At 49.9% G+C, this 19,770-nt stretch overlaps 3 protein-coding genes across 4 annotated transcripts in view; 1 reads left to right on the top strand and 2 right to left on the bottom strand.

Annotated features, from left to right (window-relative positions):
• Nucleotides 1–19,770, bottom strand: part of LOC134562421 (olfactory receptor 14A16-like) — a 391,199-nt gene that overhangs the window by 181,205 nt on the left and 190,224 nt on the right. The window contains exon 1 of one of the 2 annotated variants that reach the window (XM_063419817.1): nt 10,921–11,168. The exons of the other annotated variant lie outside the window; for it this stretch is intronic. The gene's annotated coding sequence lies outside the window, so the exon portion shown is untranslated. Of the gene's footprint in view, nt 1–10,920; nt 11,169–19,770 lie in introns of those variants that run through there. 2 annotated transcript variants of the gene reach the window in all.
• Nucleotides 1–19,770, top strand: part of LOC134562442 (olfactory receptor 14A16-like) — a 114,544-nt gene that overhangs the window by 37,991 nt on the left and 56,783 nt on the right. The window lies entirely within an intron of this gene.
• Nucleotides 4,179–5,376, bottom strand: LOC134562358 (olfactory receptor 14J1-like). Its single transcript, XM_063419733.1, has one exon. It carries the CDS (start codon nt 5,109–5,111, stop codon nt 4,179–4,181), a length of 933 nt encoding a protein of 310 aa, XP_063275803.1. The 5' UTR covers nt 5,112–5,376.

Raw genomic sequence — 19,770 nt, 5'->3', positions numbered from 1 at the left:
TTTTGGCATGCGTCTCTCAGGGGGGCTGTGCCTTCCCAACCATGTCATCCATCCTTCAAAAGAAGTCTGCAGGAAAGGTGAACAAGCAGACTGAATTTCTGAGACATTAGTTTGCATCAATAATTTAACTTGTTTGAGAGACCATGCCGGATTGAACAATATTTGTTGTTGGCCTCTTTTCCTGATTATATATGGTCTAATATTAAAGATTCTCGTGCTTAATACAACTGGTGGTTGTGCTTGAGTGTTACTACTGACTGTAACAGGTTGGGCTATGGCATTTATTTTAAACTTAAAGGAAAGCCCTTCATCATCATGGGCCCAAAGGCAAACTACCTGCACAGTTTGTGTTAATGTAAAGTTATACCAGCAATCCTGTACACTAGGGGACATGCAAACCCTTTCATGCTTATTTGCCTGGTCTGTTGAAACGGTAATTTGGATTGCCTTGTCTTGGGTGGTTCCATTAATCATCCTGCATCCTACACTAACTCCTTCTCCTACTATCCCTTGCAGTTGCCACATCCTCTCTGGGTGCTCCCATTCCCACCTAGTGTACATCTGATTCTCATGCATAACAACAGTTGATAAGTTCAGGCCCTTCACATTTCCCATGGATCCAGGGAAATGAGTAAAAGCCTGGGACCAAGGCCATTCAGTGTCAAATGGGTCAGGGGAGCTATCAGTGCCCTCTGCCCCTTGGGAAGTGACTGAATGGCTGAGGGTGCTGTCAGTCCCCTCTACCCCTTGGGAAGTGACTGAATGGCTGAGGGTGCTGTCAGTCCCCTCTACCCCTTGGGAAGTGACTGAATGGCTGAGGGTGCTGTCAGTCCCCTCTACCCCTTGGGGTGTGATTGAGTGATTAGAGGTGCTCTTAGTCCCTTCTGCTATTTGGGGTGTGACTAAATGGTTAGGAGTACTCTCAGTTCTTTCTACCATTTGGGATGTGACTGCTGTACTTGATACAGGCTTAGCTTTAGCGTTTATTCTAAATTTATGAGCTAAGCCTCTCAGACCTAATTGGTTTGCTGAGTTATTATGCAAACTACATGTCACATCAATCGTTTTGGTTAAGATAAAATTATGCCAACAGTCAGTGGGTTCATTTTTGCATTCTTTTGTAATTACAACATTATGGGTCCTGAGATCATGTCCGTGATGCCAATTTAATGTCACGATCCGTTTAAGGGTTGTGATGGTTCGTTTTGATTTCAAAGTGCAAAAAGAGGCAGAGAGAACTCAGTTTTAGCCAAAAATCAATGTATCTTTTATTGATACCCACAAACAATGTGTGATAGAGGAAAAAGGAGAGAAAGAGAAAGAGAAGAGAGAAAAGAGAAAAAGAGTGGGTTGTAGTTACCAACGGGAGATGCGAGTCCTCGTGACATGCACCAATAGATCCGTCTTGTCCGTCAGGAAGGCCTCAGAGGTGGTAAAGTTGTGGGAGCTTCTTATAGTCCTGTTCAAGGCGAGGGGCAGCTCGCCAGGAGGGGTGGTAGATCTCGTGAGCAGTACAGTCTCCTTGCTCCGTTGAGGGCACAGGTCGGTACAGCACAGCCGGTTCAGCCAGCAGCAAACACAGCCAGGCACCCGTGACGGGTCCATTGCTCTTCCCATGGGCCAGTGGGCACCTCTGCAGGACTTTGGCAGGTTTCCACTCAGCCTGTGCCAAGCCAGGAGAAATGAGTTGGGGGTATCTATGGTCTCAGCCCCCTTCCCCCCTGTCCTTCTGCGGTGATCGGGAGGCAAACGAAGAGTCTTTGGACCAACTCTCACAAGACCTCAAATCCCGTTGATACCTGGGATCAGTGGACTCCTCACCATCCTATAACACCCTTGGAGCTGCAAGAATTAGAACTCCTAGGTTCTGTAAAAATGGATTTTTGTGTTAATTTTGATTACACAGGAAAAAATCAGTCTAAAGTTTGGGATGTTTCCCCCTATTATCCTGCGTATAAGAATCAGACCTTCTGGTGCAATTACACTTCTGGCAGCCCTTCTAAATCCAGTAATGCCCCACTGTGGCTGCCATCAGGAATGTTTCTGGTTTGTGAGGATTGGGTCTGGGCTGCCTTCCCCTTTGCACATAAAGGGAGGTCCCTGTAGTTTGGGATGACTGACTGTGCTAACACCTAATGCGTCCATGATCATACAGCACAAATATCCCTGCAGAATAAGGCACAGTCTGCATGCATTTGATGAATGCTGCGATGATGAATTGTCTTTGTGGTTTGTGACCCAGATGAACTGGGCCTCTTTGCTTTAGCCAGGACTGGCTGCAAAAAAGGCCTTAAGTCATTTAAATAAGGTAGCCTGCTGGCTGGCAAAGCAGACGAATGCCACCAGCTCTGCTTTAGCAAATTTATTAACAGATGTTGACAGTGTAAGGCATGCTACTTTGCAAAACCTCCTCCTGGCTTAAGGGCATGGATGTGAAGATTTTGATGGAATGTGTTTTATGAATCATTCTGGTCACATCAATAAAAGCATAAAACAGCTAAAGGATAGTGTGTTTAAACTAAAGGTAGAATCTGGATCTTGACTAGCTAATCTGTTTAGTGGCTGGGGTTTGCCACCTTGGCTAAACGATTTTCTTAGCATAGGAATGCATGGAATGACTTTAATAATAATTGTATTAGTTATGATACCTTGCTTGCTTCAACGTGCACAAAGGTTAATTATTAAGGCGATTAAAGAAGTGTTTTTGGTTGATAGAGTAGGGGAAGGTGTGCGGATACACAAAACAGAGTCAAACAGACTTGATAAGCATAGCTGCTTTGCTAACCAAGATGCTATGGCATAAACAAAGAGAGCTTTGAAGATTACAGAAGATGGGATTAAACCTGCTAACACGAAGAGAGGAGATTCAATATAACTTCTGCAAGCAAAGGATATTGAAAAATGTATGAGTTGTCTGTATGATCTTTAATGTGATTATTGTAGTGGAAAATTATTACCCTTCCTGAAATGGAATAAAAGCTTTTGGAAAATTTGAGTAACATCGAATTCTGATCACCAAATCAGTCTTCCTGTCTGTCTATCAAACGTCAATAAGGTAAAGCAAAAGAAAGGCTCAGGGCAGTTTGGGAGCCCTGGATCTGAGCAAAAACGTCTGCAGGAAACTCACAGCTCATGGGAACAAACGTTCTGTCTGGCTTCAGAGGCAACAACAAATCTGAGTGGTTTCCCTCCTGTCCCCCAGCCCTTCCTGCTCTTAGGGGCTGATGGCATTTGTGCTCACTCAGGTTCATCTCCCCACACAAACACCATGGGGCTGCTCACGCCTGCTCTGGGCAGTGCAAACAGGGGCTCCTGAGGCAGTGCTGTCGTGGCTGTGCCTGCAAGGATGCAGCACCTGTGTGAGCTGGGGGAGAGGCCAGGGCTGCAGAGGGGGGATGTTGTTGGCAGGTGCATGAGGACGCTCTGGGACGCTGCCCTGGGGTGTCCAGCGCAGTGGGGATGGATCAGCCCCTGCTCTGCTGCTCCTTCCCGTCTCCCCCAGGGACCTTGCAGAGCCCCAGCCATGCTGTTTGCCCCCAGCCTGCCCACGGCCAGCCTGGGGCTGCTGACGGGGCTTTTCTGTGCTGAGCCTTGGCCTGGCCGTGTTGTGGAGAGAGCCTGGGCAAGGAGCCTGCAGCCCCCAGGCCCTGGCCTGAGGCGTCAGCGCTGCCCCAGCAGTGCCCATGGCCTGTCCCTGCTGCAGCCCCGGCACTGCCACCCCCAGCCCTGTGCCCGGCCCCGAGAGCACTCAGGCCCTACAGCAACAGCAGGGCCAGGAGGGCAGCGGGGCAGGGCCACGGCAGCAGCACTGGCAACACCAAGTGCTGCTGCTGCTGGGCACAGCTGCTGTGCCAGCACTGATCTGCCCCAGCTCTGCACACAGACATTGTTGCTGGAGAGCAGAGAAGGGAACAAAAGGGGGATCTCTGGTGACAACTCTGCTGTCAGATCATTTTTTGTTGACTTGAAGCCACCAAGAGCACACTTCTTTATTGACAAAATCTGCGACCAAAGCAAAAGTGGAGAAACATAAAATGACAAAGGGCAAAAATAATGACATTTCTTTATGGACAATATTTAAAACATAAAATAAAGGAAAAGAACCTCCAAAATCAAACCAGCAAAAAGTATTAAAAATTATTTTTATTAGAAGTGATTTGCAGAAATTGGTGAGCAGTTTAATGTTCCTGAAATTTTCCAGTCATCAGTCTCCACACTGCAGCCTTGAGCTCCTGGTTCCTCAGGCTGTAGATGAGGGGGTTCAGGGCTGGAGGCACCACCGAGTACAGAACTGACACTGCCAGATCCAGGGATGAGGAGGAGATGGTGGGGGGCTTCAGGTAGGCAAAAGTGCCAGTGCTGAGGAACAGGGATAGCACGGCCAGGTGAGGGAGGCAGGTGGAAAAGGCTTTGTGCCGTCCCTGCTCAGAGGGGATCCTCAGCACAGCCCTGAAGATCTGCACATATGAAAAAACAATGAACATAAAACAACCAAAATATAGAAAAGCACTTAGCACAAGAAGCCCAAGTTCCCTGAGGTAGGATTTGGAGCAGGAGAGCTTGAGGATGTGTGGGATTTCACAGAAGAACTGGTCCACAGCATTGCCCTGGCATAGAGGCAGAGAAAATGTATTGGCTGTGTGAAGCAGAGCATTGAGAAAGGCACTGGCCCAGGCAGCTGCTGCCATGTGGGCACAAGCTCTGCTGCCCAGGAGGGTCCCGTAGTGCAGGGGTTTGCAGATGGACACGTAGCGGTCGTAGCACATGATGGTCAAGAGATAGTACTCTGCTCCAGTGAAAAAGAAAAACACAAACACCTGAGCAGCACATCCTTCATAGGAGATGTTCCTGGTGTCCCAGAGGGAATTGTGCATGGCTTTGGGGACAGTGGTGAGGATGGAGCCCAGGTCGCTGAGGGCCAGGTTGAGCAGGAAGAAGAACATGGGGCTGTGCAGGAGGTGGCCGCAGGCTACGGCGCTGATGATGAGGCCGTTGGCCAGGAGGGCAGCCAGGGAGATGGCCAGGAAGAGGCAGAAGTGCAGGAGCTGCAGCTGCCGCGTGTCTGCCAATGGCAGCAGGAGGAAGTGGCTGATGGAGCTGCTGTTGGACATTGCTTCACTCTGGGCATCATGGGCTGTTGGAAGAAGACATTGACAAGCTGGGATCCTTTTATTTGAGTCAGTCCAATGTATTGTATTTGGAATCCCCTAAAAGTCACTTTTTTTCCTGTGAAAGAATTTTGCTAAACTCTTTTAAGTTCAGATATCTGCTGCTGCTTAGTTACTGCTGCATCTTAAGAATTGCTCTCAGACTGAACACTTTAGAGCCCAGATGGAAAGCAGAGCTCCCTCTGCCCCAGGGCAGTCAGACCTGTTGGTCCCCACAGAGGTGCCCTTTGCTCTTTACACCTCCCTCTATTTCAGTGTGATTGCACTTAAAAGTTTCCTGAAAAATAAAGTGGATTATCTGAAAGTTGCAGTTTCAAAAAAACAATTCCCTGAATTCTTCTCTCCTTTGCTTTCTCTATTGCTTTACTCGAGGGGATATCAAGGGTTTGTCTGGATCTCTGATGCCTGGAGTTGTGCCTACTGGGAGCTGTTTCTCTCCATCCAAGCCTTGTCCCTGCCACTGCTCCCAAAGCCCAGCCCAGCCCTGGGGGCTCAGCTCTGCCCTGCACACCCCTCCCAGCACACGGCACTGCCCAGGGGCATCTCCCTGGCACCAGGGCCTTAAGGGCACCTCAGACAAACAGAGATGCTGCAAGCCAAGGTGCTGCTGCTGCTGTCTGTAGCTAGAGGAGGGTGAGAAGGCACTTTCTGAGGGAGATCTGAGGCACATCTGCTGATCCCCAGGGTGACAGTGCAGGAGTGTCAGTGACACAGACAACCCTGACAGCCCCTTTCCCTTTCCTTCCTGAGAAAGCTGAGAGCAGCCCTGGCCATGCAGCACCATCTCCACAGCAGCAGGAATCTGCCCTGATGGGGGTGGCTCCTTCCACCTCCAACTTCTCCCCACAGTCCATGGGGAGCTCCCAGGCAGGCTGAGAGCTGCCCCTGGCAGGTGGCAGATGCCCTGGGCTGGCCAAGAGCCCTCAGGGCTGCAGCACCTGCTCTGCACCACAGCCCTGGGCAGCCCTGGCTGCAGCCCCAGCTTCAGCCCCTGCAGCCGTCCCTGGCAGCAGGAGCCGTCCTGCCCTGTCCCTCTGACGGTGCCCAGGGCAGCCCCGCTCTGGAGCACATCCTCCCCCAAAGCAGCAAGGGCAGCAGAGCCATCCTTACAGTCACCTCAGTGCTGTCCTGGCTCAGCCTGAGGAGATCCCTGCAGCCACAGACTTACCCTGTCAGAAGTGGGGAACATTTCTCCAGAAAAAAGCTCACAATTTTAAAAAGTTGCAAAGATTTCTCTGTGAATAATCTCAGAATTGTCCTTCCTGTTGCTTTAAGCCTCTGTCTGCTTCACTTCTCACAGATGCTTGCAGACCGTTCCCTCAGCCCTGCTGGGCTGGGAGAGGAGCTGCTCCTCAGGAGAAATGTCTTTTTAAAGCTCCTCTTGTTTGCCACAAGCCCAGCCCAGCTCAGCAGCACAGAAAAAGTACAAGGATTTTAATGACCCCCTTGGGGCTTTAGTGTTTTTTACATGAGACTCAGTCCCTGAGAGAGTGTTCAAAAAACTTCTCAGGAACTCAAACTAAAATTCAAAGTCCAAATTTTCTTGAAGTTTTAATGGATCCCACTAAGAGACATGACTGAGAAAGTGTCCCCAGTTCCAGTCAGAGCAGAACACTGCAGGCAGTGATGACAGGTGGGGACAAACAAGGCAAAGGTGTCTCTGATGCTGAACAAACCTGGATGTGATTCAGGAATGCAAATGGCCAAGGCCTGAGCCCCAGCCCCTGCCAAGGCAGATCCTGTCCCTCCCTCCTTGCTCAGGGCTCTTCCCAGGCCACTGGGATGTGGGGATGTGCAATGCCAAGGGCAGCACCATGGGGCAGCCCCTGCCAGGCTGCTGAGCAGGGCCAAGGAGGCAATGAGGCCCCAGGTCTGCAAGGGTCACTTGTCCCCTCCTGATGCCTCAGGCCCAGGGCCAGCAGCCATGGCCCAAGTGCTGCAGGAGTTGGCTGTGTCAGGGCCTTTCAGCTGCTGCCCATGCCTGTGCCCTGTGCAGCCCAGGCTGTGCTACGGTGTCCATGCCCTGCGCCTCTGTCCCTGCAGGCTGTCGTCATCCCCCGGCTGCCCCACCTGGCTGGGCCCTTCCTTTGCTGACAGCTCTGCGTCCTGCCTGCCTCTGCCTGGGCACACAGAGCCTTGGGCTTGAAACCAGGATGGGTAATTCAATTTTCACTGTGCCTGTGAAACTTTTAGCGCAGGAACAAGGCATGCAGGGCCTGTTTTCCCAGCAAGGAATGCTGGAAGAGAAAAAGAAAACATCTGGCTCATGGGTGCAGTGACAGAGAAAACAAGGAATGAATCTCGGAACCTGGGTGTGTTTTACGATAATAGCAAATTTGTAATACATAAGTTGTGACTGTATACAAGTAATGCTTTTAATAAGGTTTTGAGTTACCGCACCTTGGACCTCAAGGACGTCCTCAAGCCTGAATAAGTGATGCCCTCTCAATTGCAAATTAGTGTTAAGATGTCTTATTCTGATATTTCCTAAATTTCTTGTCAGCAGGGCCTCACAGAATCAAGGAGCCTACTCTGACACCTTGGAACCTCATGAAACCAAAATCCTTTTTGACACAGCAGGGCCACATGGAACCAATGGTCCATTGTGATATTGCAGATCCAAGGAGACCATTATGACACTCTCGATCCTCATGGAGCCCAGGGGACACTTGACACTGAGAAAACTCATGAAATCAATAGTATAATTTGATAGAGATAGTCTCCATGGAACCAAGCGTCCATTGTGACACAGCAGGGCCTCATGAAACTCTGGAGGCCATTAATACACCTTGAGGCCCTGGGAAACCAAAGGGCCATTGTGGCACTTCAGAGCCTTTTGGGCACAAGGGGTCCATAGTGACTCTGTGAGGCTTAATGGAAACAAGGGACAATTGTGGCACTGTGTGGCATCATTGAATCAAGGGGCCATTGTGACACGAGAGGGCCCCGTGGAACTAAGGATTCATGAAACAGCACAAGATCCCATGGAACCAAAGGTCCATTGTGACATTGCAGGGCCTCATGGAATCCTGGAGGCCATTATGAAACTTTGAGACCTCATTGAACCAAGAGGAGATGGAACAGATCTGGCTGGTTTGGCCTTCCAGGGGCCACCTGACAGATCCAGCTGATCTTGGAATGCTGAGGTCTGCCTCTCATCAGCCCCTGAAGCACTGGGGCTCTGTGCTTTCCTTCCTATGGAAAAGAACCATCCGTCTTTCCAGGTGCCCACGACCAAAGCTGAAACTCCCCCTTAAAAATTCTGTGTATGCAAGGGTTCTGCCAGAGAAAAGCTGCCAGGACAGAGAGCTCTGGCTGGCCTTGGCCTCTGGTGGTCACCTCTCATCTCAGGGAAGCCCAGAAGAAAGAATTTGAACAGCTTTAACTACTAGACCATCATGGGTCTCTCATCCTCTAAAAAACTCAGATGCTCTTCTGATCATATGTGTCTTTTTCTTCTTATTGTGTTTTATGTATGAAATACTATTTTCAGCACGAAAAATATAATTATTTTCAGTCTTCCAGTGTTATCTGACACAAAACACCTCCTCTACATATGGATCCAGGTCACCTGTAGAAGCAAACACAAACAAGAACCCAGCAGGAATTCTTGGTCTCTCTCCCATCTGTCCCATCTCCTCTGCAGCTGGAGGTGCAGCCCCATCACTTGGGAGGCTCCAGGGGTCACAAGCTCAGCTCCCACACACAGAACTTGTGCACCCTGGGGTGCTTTTCTTGGCCCCTGCACGCTCACCCAGGCTGAGATGGACACTGATGGTTTCTCTGGAGGCTCTCCCAGCCCAGCCCAGCTCCCTGCAAGCTCTGCCAGCTGCCCTGAGCTCTGGGCAGCACCAAGGGCCTCTCCCCAGCACAGCCCAGCCGGCTCTGGCCCCACAGCTCTGCTCAGGCCAGGCTGCTCTGGGCAGGGCCCCACGGCCTCAGCCCCTGGCAAGGGCACAGCAGCAGCTGCAGCTCACACAGGACTCAGCCCCAGCCATGGGCAAGGGGCCTGGCCAAAGGAAAAGGAGGCTCCCTGTGTGCCCTGCTCTCCTCTGCACGAGATGCTGAGAGCTCTGCAGCCCCTGCTGCCATCCCATCTGCCCAGGCCAGCACAAGAGCCCCGGCCTTGTGGCCCTCAGGAGCTGCTCCTGCTGCAGGCCCAGGGCCCTGCCCAAAGCTGGGGCAGCCACAAAGCTGTGTCCATTCCTGGTCACTGCTGCCCTGACCAGGATGGGTCATTTGCATCTTGGAGATGGATGAATAATTTTAATTTTCCAGAGGCCTCTTCCTTCTTGAGCTCTTCAGTTGAGAACTTAGTTGTCAAATTCTCCTTAACATTTCTTCAAAACACGCAAACACAACAAGCCCCTGGGAAAAAATTAAGTTTTCAGTTCTTCAGTGATTAATTAGACAAATTTCAGAAGTTCACAAAACTTCTCAAGAACTCAAAGTTCCATTGAAACACTGAAGTTTCTTCAAGTTTTAATGGGTCCCACAGAGAAACAGGACTGAGAAAGTGTCCCCAGGTTCCAATGGGAGCAGAACACTGCAGGCAGTGATGAGAGTGATGAAAATCAAGACCCTTCGTGGCTGACAATCAATCAGACTTTGTCCCTGACAAAGTGACACTGGCCAGCTGTGAGGGTGGGTCATCATCCCAACCTGCCCTGGGCCCTGCAAGGGGCTGTGCCCACGGACACTGCACTGACCCCACTGCTGGGTTTGGGGGCCACGGACACCGTGAGCAGTTCCAGTTTCCTTGGAAACACTGGGGAGGACTGGGACATACTGGGGAACACTGGGAACGCTGTGGGAGACACTGGGACATACTGGGAGTGACACTGGGGAGGACTGGGACATACTGGGGAACACTGGGAACGCTGCAGAAGACACTGGACATACTGGGAGTGACACTGGGGAGGACTGGGACAACCTGGAAACACAGGGAATGCTGAGGGGAATCTGGGCGGACTGGGATGGACTGTGGGGGTGCACTGAGACAAACTGGGACATACCAGGATATACTGGAAGTGGCACTGGGCGATACTGGGATAAACTGGGGATATTGTGAGTGACACTGGGGAATACTGGGACAAACTGGGGACACTGGGAACACATTGGGGAAGACTGGGGTACACTGGGGTGCACTACTAACGACACTGGGAGTAACTGGAAGGGAATGAGAATGAACTCAGGTGTACTGGGAGGGCTTGGATTGGCAGAAGTGATGTACTGGGCTGTACTGGGGATGAACTGGGCTGTACTGGGAAGCACTGGAGGGGGTGAATGGGCTATTCCCGCCTCTCCCATTTGCCGAGCCTCCTGCCAATCACCATTCGCAGCCAATCAGCGCCGGGAATCGGGGCCTCGGAGGCGGTGCCTGCTGTCGGCGCCATCATTTTCTTTTTGCCTATAACTCCCGTCATGCCCCACGCTCCACAGAACCCCGGTATCGCCCCCCGTGTGTCCCATCAGTGTCCCCCAGACCCTCCAGGGTCTGTAAGATCCCCTCAGCGCCAGTTCGTGACCCCCCAAAAGCGTCCCCAGATCCCCTGAATGCTCCAACCCCACAGATGCCCGTTAGAGCCGCTTCTGGGAATTCATCTCCTGTCATCCCCCGCGGCCTCAGAGCCCCTCATAACACAGTTCCGCGCCAGAAACTCATGCAGTGCCCCGCGCCCTAAAGAGCCCGGTTAGAGCTCCCCAAGCTCCCCCAAGTGCTCCCGACCCGTGTACATTCCCTGCTGAGGACCTGCACTCGCGGCTCGGACCCAAAAGTGTCCCCCAAGTGCCTTCCCCGATCCCCAAACGCCCTGTTCGAGCCACTTCCGGGACTACAGCTCCCAGCATGCTCCGCGGCGCCGGTAGAGCGCTATTCCAGCCGTGACTTCATCTCCCAGCATGCCCCGCGTCCCTGAGAGCCATTGGCGCTGTGCTTTGAACTCCCGTGATGCTCCGCGGCCCCGTTCAACCGTGTCCTACCCGCGCCTACAACTCCCATCATGCCCCGCGCCCCAGAGAGCCCCCTCAGAGCCCCCCAAGTGCCCGCCCGGACCCCGAAGGGCCCCCAGATTCCCCTCCCTGACCTCCGAGTGCCCCCTGGAGCCCCAAGTGCTCCCCCGTATCACCGTGGAGGCCCAACCAGGAACACAGACTGGGGACACAGATCTGGGTGCAACAACAGCAGCAGGGCAGAAGACCCGGTTTATTTACCAAAACCTACTTTTATGCTTTTACTATGAGGCCTGTGGATTGGAGGAAGGAATTCCCACCTCCACATCACATTGGTGAAGGGGACTGTCACACAGTCTTGTTGTCCCGGCAAGAAATGTAAAAACAATGGCTATGTTTATAGAACATAGCTGATGTTTACATTAAAAGCGCGTGAGAAGGTACAAACTTCTCCTTTAATATGAGTGCTCAGCAAAACCGGGAAAAACTCATGGCAACACCCCCGGACCCCGAATTGTCCGACAGAATCCCTAAGGGCCCCTCCAAATGCACACCTGGCGCCCCCAAGTGGCCTCCAGACCCTCAAATTCTCTCTAAATTCCCTCAACAGATACAAAACTGCCCCAAATGTACCCTAGAAATGTCTTTGTGGACCCTGAAGTGGTCCCTTTTACCCAGTGTCACAAAATGATACAAAAGGATGACAAAAGGACTAGAAAAAGAACTAAGTAGCATAAAGAGGGAGAAAACAACAGCCAGTAGTGGTCAACAAGTTATTGAAGGGAAATGTGTTACTTAGAACCAATGACAAATATTTTTTTTGTTTCAAAAAATATGCACTTTTTAATATATATATAAAAAAGTAATAAAATGTAGATTTTTTTAAAAAGAAGAATATGTTTTAATTACCTAATTAATCAAATTGTATTTTTAAAGAAAAATGCATAATTTTTTTATCTTGTGGGCTGTCAGTCCCAGGTGGGCGATTTCAGACATGGTGAGGTTGGGGTGAGGAGCAGGGTGTCCAAACAGGGTCAGCCTGCAGAAGGCTCCTTCTTCTCTGTGCCCAGACATCCTAAATGGACATTCAGTATCAAGAACAGTTGAAGAATGCTTCAGTCACCTCTTCTCTGAAGTGGGAAAAAAAACCCAACAAAAACCCACCCTTAACTGAATAAAATTTAAAAAAAGACACAGGTACTTTGAAATCTTCCTCTCTAAAAGAACTACAAATGGACTCCAATCAGCTGCACAAGCCCTGGAGACTCAAAGACCAATGAAGGAAGACAAGGAGCTCCTGAGGGCTTTCTGTATTTTCATCAGCCCCACGGTGGATTTGGGGCTGAGCCCCAGACCCCCAGGCACTGAGAGAAGGTTGCAGAAGCTGCTCAAGGAGTCAGAAGCAAAACTCCAAGTCCCTTGGAGCATCCCTGGGCCCCACTGAGGGCAGGGAGTGCCCAAGGCTCCCCAGGCACTGCTGAGATCAGGAGGGAGATCAGTGGTGGTCAGAGGCTGTTTAGGGTAAAGTGACCGTGAAATAATTAACATTTAAATATTCTGTGAAAGAAGCAGGCACATCAACAAAAGGTCTGTACTGGACTTACAGAGAGCAGACTTCAGCCTATTCAGGTTGAAGATTTGGGGAGTATAGAAACGAGTACTGATTTTTTAAAGGGAAACAGTCCTTAAAAACAAGGGGCTCCGGCAAGGATGGTGTCTTGTTTTAGGGGAAATTTGGGAGAAAACCTCCAAGGGGCCCTCTCTCCCCACCCCAGAAACCAAACCCATGGGGCGCCTCCCCCAGCCGGTTCAGGAAAGACTTCCTCTGAGAGAAGTGGAAAAAACCCTGTTTATTTACAGCAGAGCACTCCCCAGCACAATCAATTGAACAATACCAGATGACACATTCAGAAAAGGTCTCTCCTGTGGGTGGTCGCTCTGTTCTCAGTCCCTCTGGCTCTGGGAAAAGCTGCTGCACAGGGTCAGCCCCAGTGGGTCCCAGGTGCAAGCCCCCAGTGCTCCCCTGGGTCCCCAGACCAGAGCAGGTTTGAATGGTTCCAGGAAAAGCAAAGAAAAGCAGTCCAGCAAAGCTTTTCTGCCTCAGCTAGCTAAAATGACTAAGGAAAAAGAAAAAAAAAAATCTCTCTGTCCCCGTCGCCACTGTTTGTGTTGCAGACAACACTCCAGGCCGGAATGTGGAGGAGGGAGTACAGTTTCCAAAAACAAACTGCGCGCTTCTCCCCCCTCTTTGCTCTCTGACCCATTCCTAAAGGTAAAGAATGTAATATCCAGCATAAACCCAACAGACGACTGGGGACACAAACATTATAACGTCACCCTAGGACATTCCACCCCTTATCCCCATATCATTAACTTACTGCCAAAACCAACGTATATTCTAACTCGGCACACACATACATCATGCATTTATCCACATAAAAATTCCATTCATTCCCTCCAAAAAATTAAAAAAAAAAAAAATTGCAAGCAATATCCATCATGCCCCTGTCATGTCCCACACCGAGCCACTGAATCCAGGCCCCAGGCTGCAGGGCTGCAGGATTCCCCACTGCATCATTTTACTCACTTCAAACTCCCTCTATCACTTGCTCATACCTTCAACACTTGCTCATACCTTCAGTACTTACACATACCCTCTCACTTACACATTTCTTTCTGTTCCATGTCTGTGTGGTTCAATATACAGACATTGGCAGTAACATCCAGCAGACAGTGATGTTTACATATGATCCTCACCCAACAATCAGATATCCCTGAGGTACACATCGTGTTGTGTCTCTATGAGCTTTTCCAGTTTTCTGAGCTTTCATATTAAAGTAGAAGTTTTCACTTCTCATACTCTGTTCATGCAAACAAGAGATTGTTTTTAGTAAACACTGTCATTGTTTTACAGTCTTCTGGATAAGAGGAGAGTGTTGATTGACAGTCCTTTTGACCAATACAGTTGAGAGGTGGGAATTCCAACCTCCAATCCACAGTCACCTTTCTACAAGTATATAATAGAATGAAATAAACGAATCCGGGCCTTTTGGTCCCTGCTCTGATCTCTGCAAAGTTCCAAGTGTCCGAGTGGTCATTTCAGCGTAGTAACAGTGACAGTGTTGTTCCATCTTTCTGCATTATCCACCTTGTGCAGCCAGATCCCTGAGCAAAGACAATCCCACAGATGGGTTTGTCTGTACTCGAGGCAGAATTGATCCACACTGTCTTCCCTAACAAACCTCTGACATGCACCACTGGGACTCTGTCACTGTCTACTGTAGGTGCTCAGACTGGGCAGGGCCTACTCTGCTGGTGGAGCCTCAGGTGTTAACTGACCAGGTGGCCTTTGCTAGATGCCGCTCCCAATGTTTGAAAGATCCCCCACCCAATGCTTTCAAGGTGGTTTTTAACAGTCCATTGTATCTCTCCACTTTGCCTGCAGCTGGTGCATGGTAGGGGATATGGTACACCCACTCAGTGCCATGTTCCCTAGCCCAGGTGTTGATAAGGCTGTTCTTGAAATGAGTCCCATTGTCTGACTCAATCCTCTCAGGGGTACCATGCCTCCAAAGAACCAAAGAAAATGCTTTTCAAGGCCTAGAATGGTGTTATGGGCTGTAGCATGAGGCACAGGGTAGGTCTCCAGCCATTCCATGGTGCCTTCCACAATTGTGAGCACTTAGTGCTTCCCTTGGCGTGTCTGGGGCAGTGCAATAGAATCAATCTGCCAGGCCTGCCCATACCTGTATTTGGACCACTGCCCACCATACCATAGGGGCTTCACTCCCTTGTCCTGCTTGATTGCAGCACACGTCTCACAGTCATGGATAACCTGAGAAATGCTGTCCATGGTTAGATCCACCCCTCGGTCTCGTGCCCACTTATAGGTGGCATCTCTGCCCTGATGACCTGAGGCGTCGTGGGCCCATCGAGCTAGGAACAACTCTCCCTTGTGTTGCCAGTCTAAGTCTATCTTTGACACCTCTATCTTTGCAGCCTGTTCTACCTGCTCATTCTTTTGGTGCTTCTCATTATCTCTACTCTTGGGGACATGGGCATTGACATGACAGACCTTCACAGGTAGTTTCTCTAACCTTGAAGCGATGTCTTTCCACTCTTCAGCAGCTTAGATTTGTTTTCCTCTACACTGCCAATTAGCCTTTTTTCACTTCTCCAGCCATCCTCATAGAGCATTGGCCACCATCCGTGAATCAGTATAGAGGTAGAGCTTTGGCCACTTCTCTCTGCCAGCAATGTCCAGGGCCAATTGAACAGCTTTGAGTTCAGCCAGCTGGCTTGACCCACCTTCTCCTTCAGTGGCTTGTGCAGCTTGTCCTGTGGGGCTCCATACGGCTGCTTTACACTCTTGTTTTATCCCTACAATGTGACAAGAGCCATCTGTAAAAAGAGTGTAGCGTGTTTCTTCTGCTGGCAGTTGGTTCTATGGTGGAGCTTCTTCAGCAGGTGTCACTTCCTCTTGTTCCTCTTCATCAGTGAGACTGAAGTTTTCACCTTCGGGCCAATGTGTAATTATCACCAAAATCCCAGGATCAATCAGTTTTCCAATACGGGCGCGCTGTGTGATGAGAGCAATCCACTTCCTCCATGTGGCATTGGTGGTGTGGTGTGTGGGGGAACCTCTGCTTTGAACATCCACCCCAGCACCGGTAGTCGGGGTGCAGGAGGAGTTGTGTTTCAGTGCCTGTTACCTCTGAGGTGGCTTGGACTCCTTCACAGGCTGCTAAAATTTCCTTCTCTGTTGGGGTGTAGTTGGCTTCAGACCCTCTGTAGCTCCGACTCCAGAATCCCACTGGTCGACCTCAAGTCTCCCCAGGCACCTTCTGCCAAAGGCTCCAGTACAGGCCATGGTTCCCAGCTGCAGAGTAGAGCACGTTCTTCACCTCTGGTCCTGTCCTGACAGGGCCAAGGGCTACTGCATGAGCAATCTCCTGCTTGATCTGGGCAAAGGCTTGCTGCTGTTCAGGGCCCCAGTGGAAATCATTCTTCTTGTGGGTAACCAGACAGAGAGGGCTCACAATCTGACTGTACTCAGGAATGTGCATTCTGCAATAGCCTATGGCACCTAGGAAAGCTTGTGTTTCCTTCTCGTTGGTTGGTGGAGACATCCCTGTGATCTTGTTGATGAAATTGGTGGGAATCTGACACCGTCCACCTTCCCACTTTATTCCCAGGAACTGGATCTCTCAAGCAGGTCCCTTAACTTTACTCTTCTTGATAGTGAAACCAGCTTCCAGGTGGATCTGGATGATTTTCTCTCCTTTCTCAAACTGCAGTGTTCCCCCACACAATGATGTCATTGATGTACTGCAGATGTTCTGGAGCCTCCCCCTTTTCCAGTGCAGTCTCAATCAGTCCATGGCAGGTGGTGGGACTGTGCTTCCACCCCTGGGGCAGTGGGTTCCAGGTGTCCTGCACTCCCCTCCACGGGAAGGCAAACTGAGGCCTCCATTCTGCTGCCAGAGGAATGGAGAAAAATGCCTTGGCAATGTCAATAGCACCACTTGGCTGCCTTGGACTCCAGCTCCTACTGGAGCTCCAACATGTCTGGCACAGCGGCGCTCAGTGGTGGAGTCACTTCATTCAAGGCACGACAGTCCACAGTCAATCTCCATTCTCTGTCAGATTTGCACACAGGCCAGATGGGGCTGTTGAAGGGTGAGTGTGTTTTGCTGACCACTCCTTGGCTCTCCAGCTCCCGGATCATCTTGTGCATGGGGATCACAGCATCTCCAGTTGTTCTGTACTGTCAGGGATGCACTGTTGAAGTGGCAATTGGCACTCGTTGCTCTTCCCCCTTCAGGAGTCCTACTGCAGATGGGTTCTCTGATAGTCCAGGCAAGGTGTTCAATTGCTTAACACCCTCTGTCTCTACAGCTGCTATCCCAAACACCCACTTGAGACCCTTTGGGTCTTTGAAATACCCATTTTGGAGGAAGTCTGTGCGTAAAGTGAATGGGCTCCCAGGGACAGTCACAATAGGGTGTTTCTTCCCCTCATTTCCAGTCAGGCTCCCATCAGCTTCCACCAAAGGAAAATCCTGTGATCCCCCTTTCACACCAGCAATAGAAACAGATTCTGCCCCTACATGTTTTGATGGGATTAATGTGCACTGCACACCAGTGTCAACCAAGGCCTCACATTTTTGTGGTTCTTATGTGCCAAGTCAATGAATCCACACAGTCAAGAAACCACTTTTTTTCCCTTGCCTCTACCTGGCTAGAGGCAGGGCTGCTCTAAGCCTGGTTATCCTTCTTTCCCTGGGTAACTGGAGCTGCTTCCTTTTTGCTGGAACATCCTCCCTGAGTTTTGCCTTCCAACAATTCATGTAGCCATTGTGTTAGAGCAGCAGTAGATTTTCCATCCCATCTCCTCATGTCTCCCCCAGAATCATGCAGGAAGGAAAACAGCTCAGCTCGTGGGGTGTCCCTTCCCTCCTTATCGTGAGGAACATCTGCATTTGGTGCTGGAACCTCTGATCTGTACTGCAGAGATTTGGAGAATGTCCTCTTTCATCTCCTCCCTGAGTTTCTTGTGGTTCTCCTCTCTCGTCTTCTCATTTCTGCAGACGTGTTTCCACAGCTGCCATTCTTGCCTGTGTTGGGCCATGCACAGCATCTGCAGATGCTCAGAGCTGCTTCCCCATATCCAGCACGGTCTCCTCCGTGTCATCCCCCTTCATTATTGCTAAAGCAGAAGAGTGTTCTTGTGGCCCAAGTCAGACAAGTTTTCCCCACATCACGGGTGTACATGGTACCAAGTCTGGGTTCCTGGTGTTTAGGTCATCTGAGAAGACAATCTCTGCCCCTGCCATTTCTCTCAAGCCCTGAATCCCTTGTTCTCTGGTCTTCCACTGGGTTTGCTGCATCTAGAGATGGTCTGCACACAGATATCTTTGTGCCACACTTGCCAGGACCCATTCCCAGAGACTGCAAGGGTGAGCCTCCCTCATCATTCCTTGGTGGATAACGGGATCCTGTGACAGGGATCCCAAATGCCTCGTTTCAGTGCCCTCCAGAATTGTAGCCTGGCCTGCAGCATCCCAAAGATGGACTAAGAAACTAATTATAGATTCATCAGGTCATGGAGTGTAATCCTTTCTCAGGCCATGAAGGTCCTTCAGGGAAAAGGACTCAATAGTGGCTCCTGATCTTGGGTCAGTTGGTTGCACTTCTGCTTTTGTGCCAGTTGCTTCAGCTTCTCATTTTGTGTCAGTTGCTTTGGCTTCTGACTGGGTATTGGGAAGTGTTGGGGGTCTTCGACCTGGATCTCTGTCCACTGGTTGATAGATTTTGCAACTGCCAGTGTCTTAGGCTCACTGTCTGGTTTAGCTGCTGTCTTAGGCTCACTGTCTGGTTTAGCTACAGCCTGAGTAGCTGGGCTGTTGGCTGCAGCCTGAGGGACTGGGGTAGCTGCTGATTTATCTCCCTGCCCCCCTGCCTCCATCTGCTGCCCTACAGTATCTAGCAGTGTGCCATAAGCATATGCCAGGGGCCAGCTTATTGCAATGAGCTTTTTCTCCTTACAGTCATCATGGCACTTCTCCTTCAGATATTTCCCCACCTCAGCTGGGTTCTGATTTTGTTCACGTGGAAAGTCCCAAGCTGGGGGAGCAGAAAATTCCTTCAAGGTTCAGCCCATTCTCTCCCATTCTCCACACTACTCAGGATTTTGCACACCTGGGTCTAGTTCTGGGTCAGGGGTCTCATCAGCTCCTCTGGACATCTCAGCCCTAATCCTAAAGAATCTGCAAACCATGTAGAAGAAGCTCACCAGATGAAATACCAGGAAGGGTCTGTTTAACATTCAGGGGAAATTGAACCTTCTCCAAAAGTGATGTGACTAATTCAAAAAAGAAGAGGGAAAAGGAAAGGTTGCAAAGCTTCATCCCATACACCTCCTCTGACAAACTGGGTGCAATTACTAATAAATGCCCAAAACATGCTGCTGGAACTAGGATGCAGGTTAGGATGAAGAAACTGTCAATCAAACATAGCTGGCACAAACTCCAGTACCTTTATAAACTTTCTATAAATCATTATCACTGAGCCCAGGAGGACAGCTATTCATACTCCTCTACTGTAAAGCTCTGTGTAAGTGACAATACTGGAGCTATTTCCAGATAAGAAAATGAGCCTAGAGACCATAAAACTATAAAAACTTCAAAAAAGCCTAAGGAACAGAAACAGAGGAAGGGCTCCACCCTAAAGGACGTTATGAATTCAAGAAACAACATGGCTACTGACCGCTTTATCCCCATACAAAGTACAACCAAAGTGCAACCAGTACAAGTTTTTTCCACTTTGTTAAGCCACACGCTGGGCACCAAAAAAAAAAGTATTTGTCCTGGTTTAGGGCAACTTTCGGAGGAAACCTTTGAATGAGGTTCCTCTGGAGAAGCAAATCCAAACAGCCTCTCCCCAAGATTAGTCTGGGAAAAAAATGTCCTTAGAGAAAAGTGGAAAAAGTATTTTTTTGATGAACAAAGTGCCTATAAGCATAAATAATGAATAACATGAAACAATAATATTTCTGGCTGCTCTGAAGAGTCATGGTAACCTTGAGAGAGTCCTTGCTGTGGGTGCATCTCTTCTCACTCAGTCCCTTATCAGTTCCACTGGCGCTGGAA

The sequence above is a fragment of the Prinia subflava genome, chromosome 27 (assembly GCF_021018805.1).
Source record: "Prinia subflava isolate CZ2003 ecotype Zambia chromosome 27, Cam_Psub_1.2, whole genome shotgun sequence".
NCBI classification, from domain to species: domain Eukaryota; kingdom Metazoa; phylum Chordata; class Aves; order Passeriformes; family Cisticolidae; genus Prinia; species Prinia subflava.
Note: the sequence above shows the minus strand (reverse complement) of the source record. Positions and strands in the feature narration are given on the sequence as shown.

Excerpts from the sequence above, each read along its gene's own strand:
- LOC134562358 (XM_063419733.1), bottom strand. The coding sequence starts at position 5,111 with ATGTCCAACAGCAGCTCCATCAGCCACTTCCTCCTGCTGCCATTGGCA.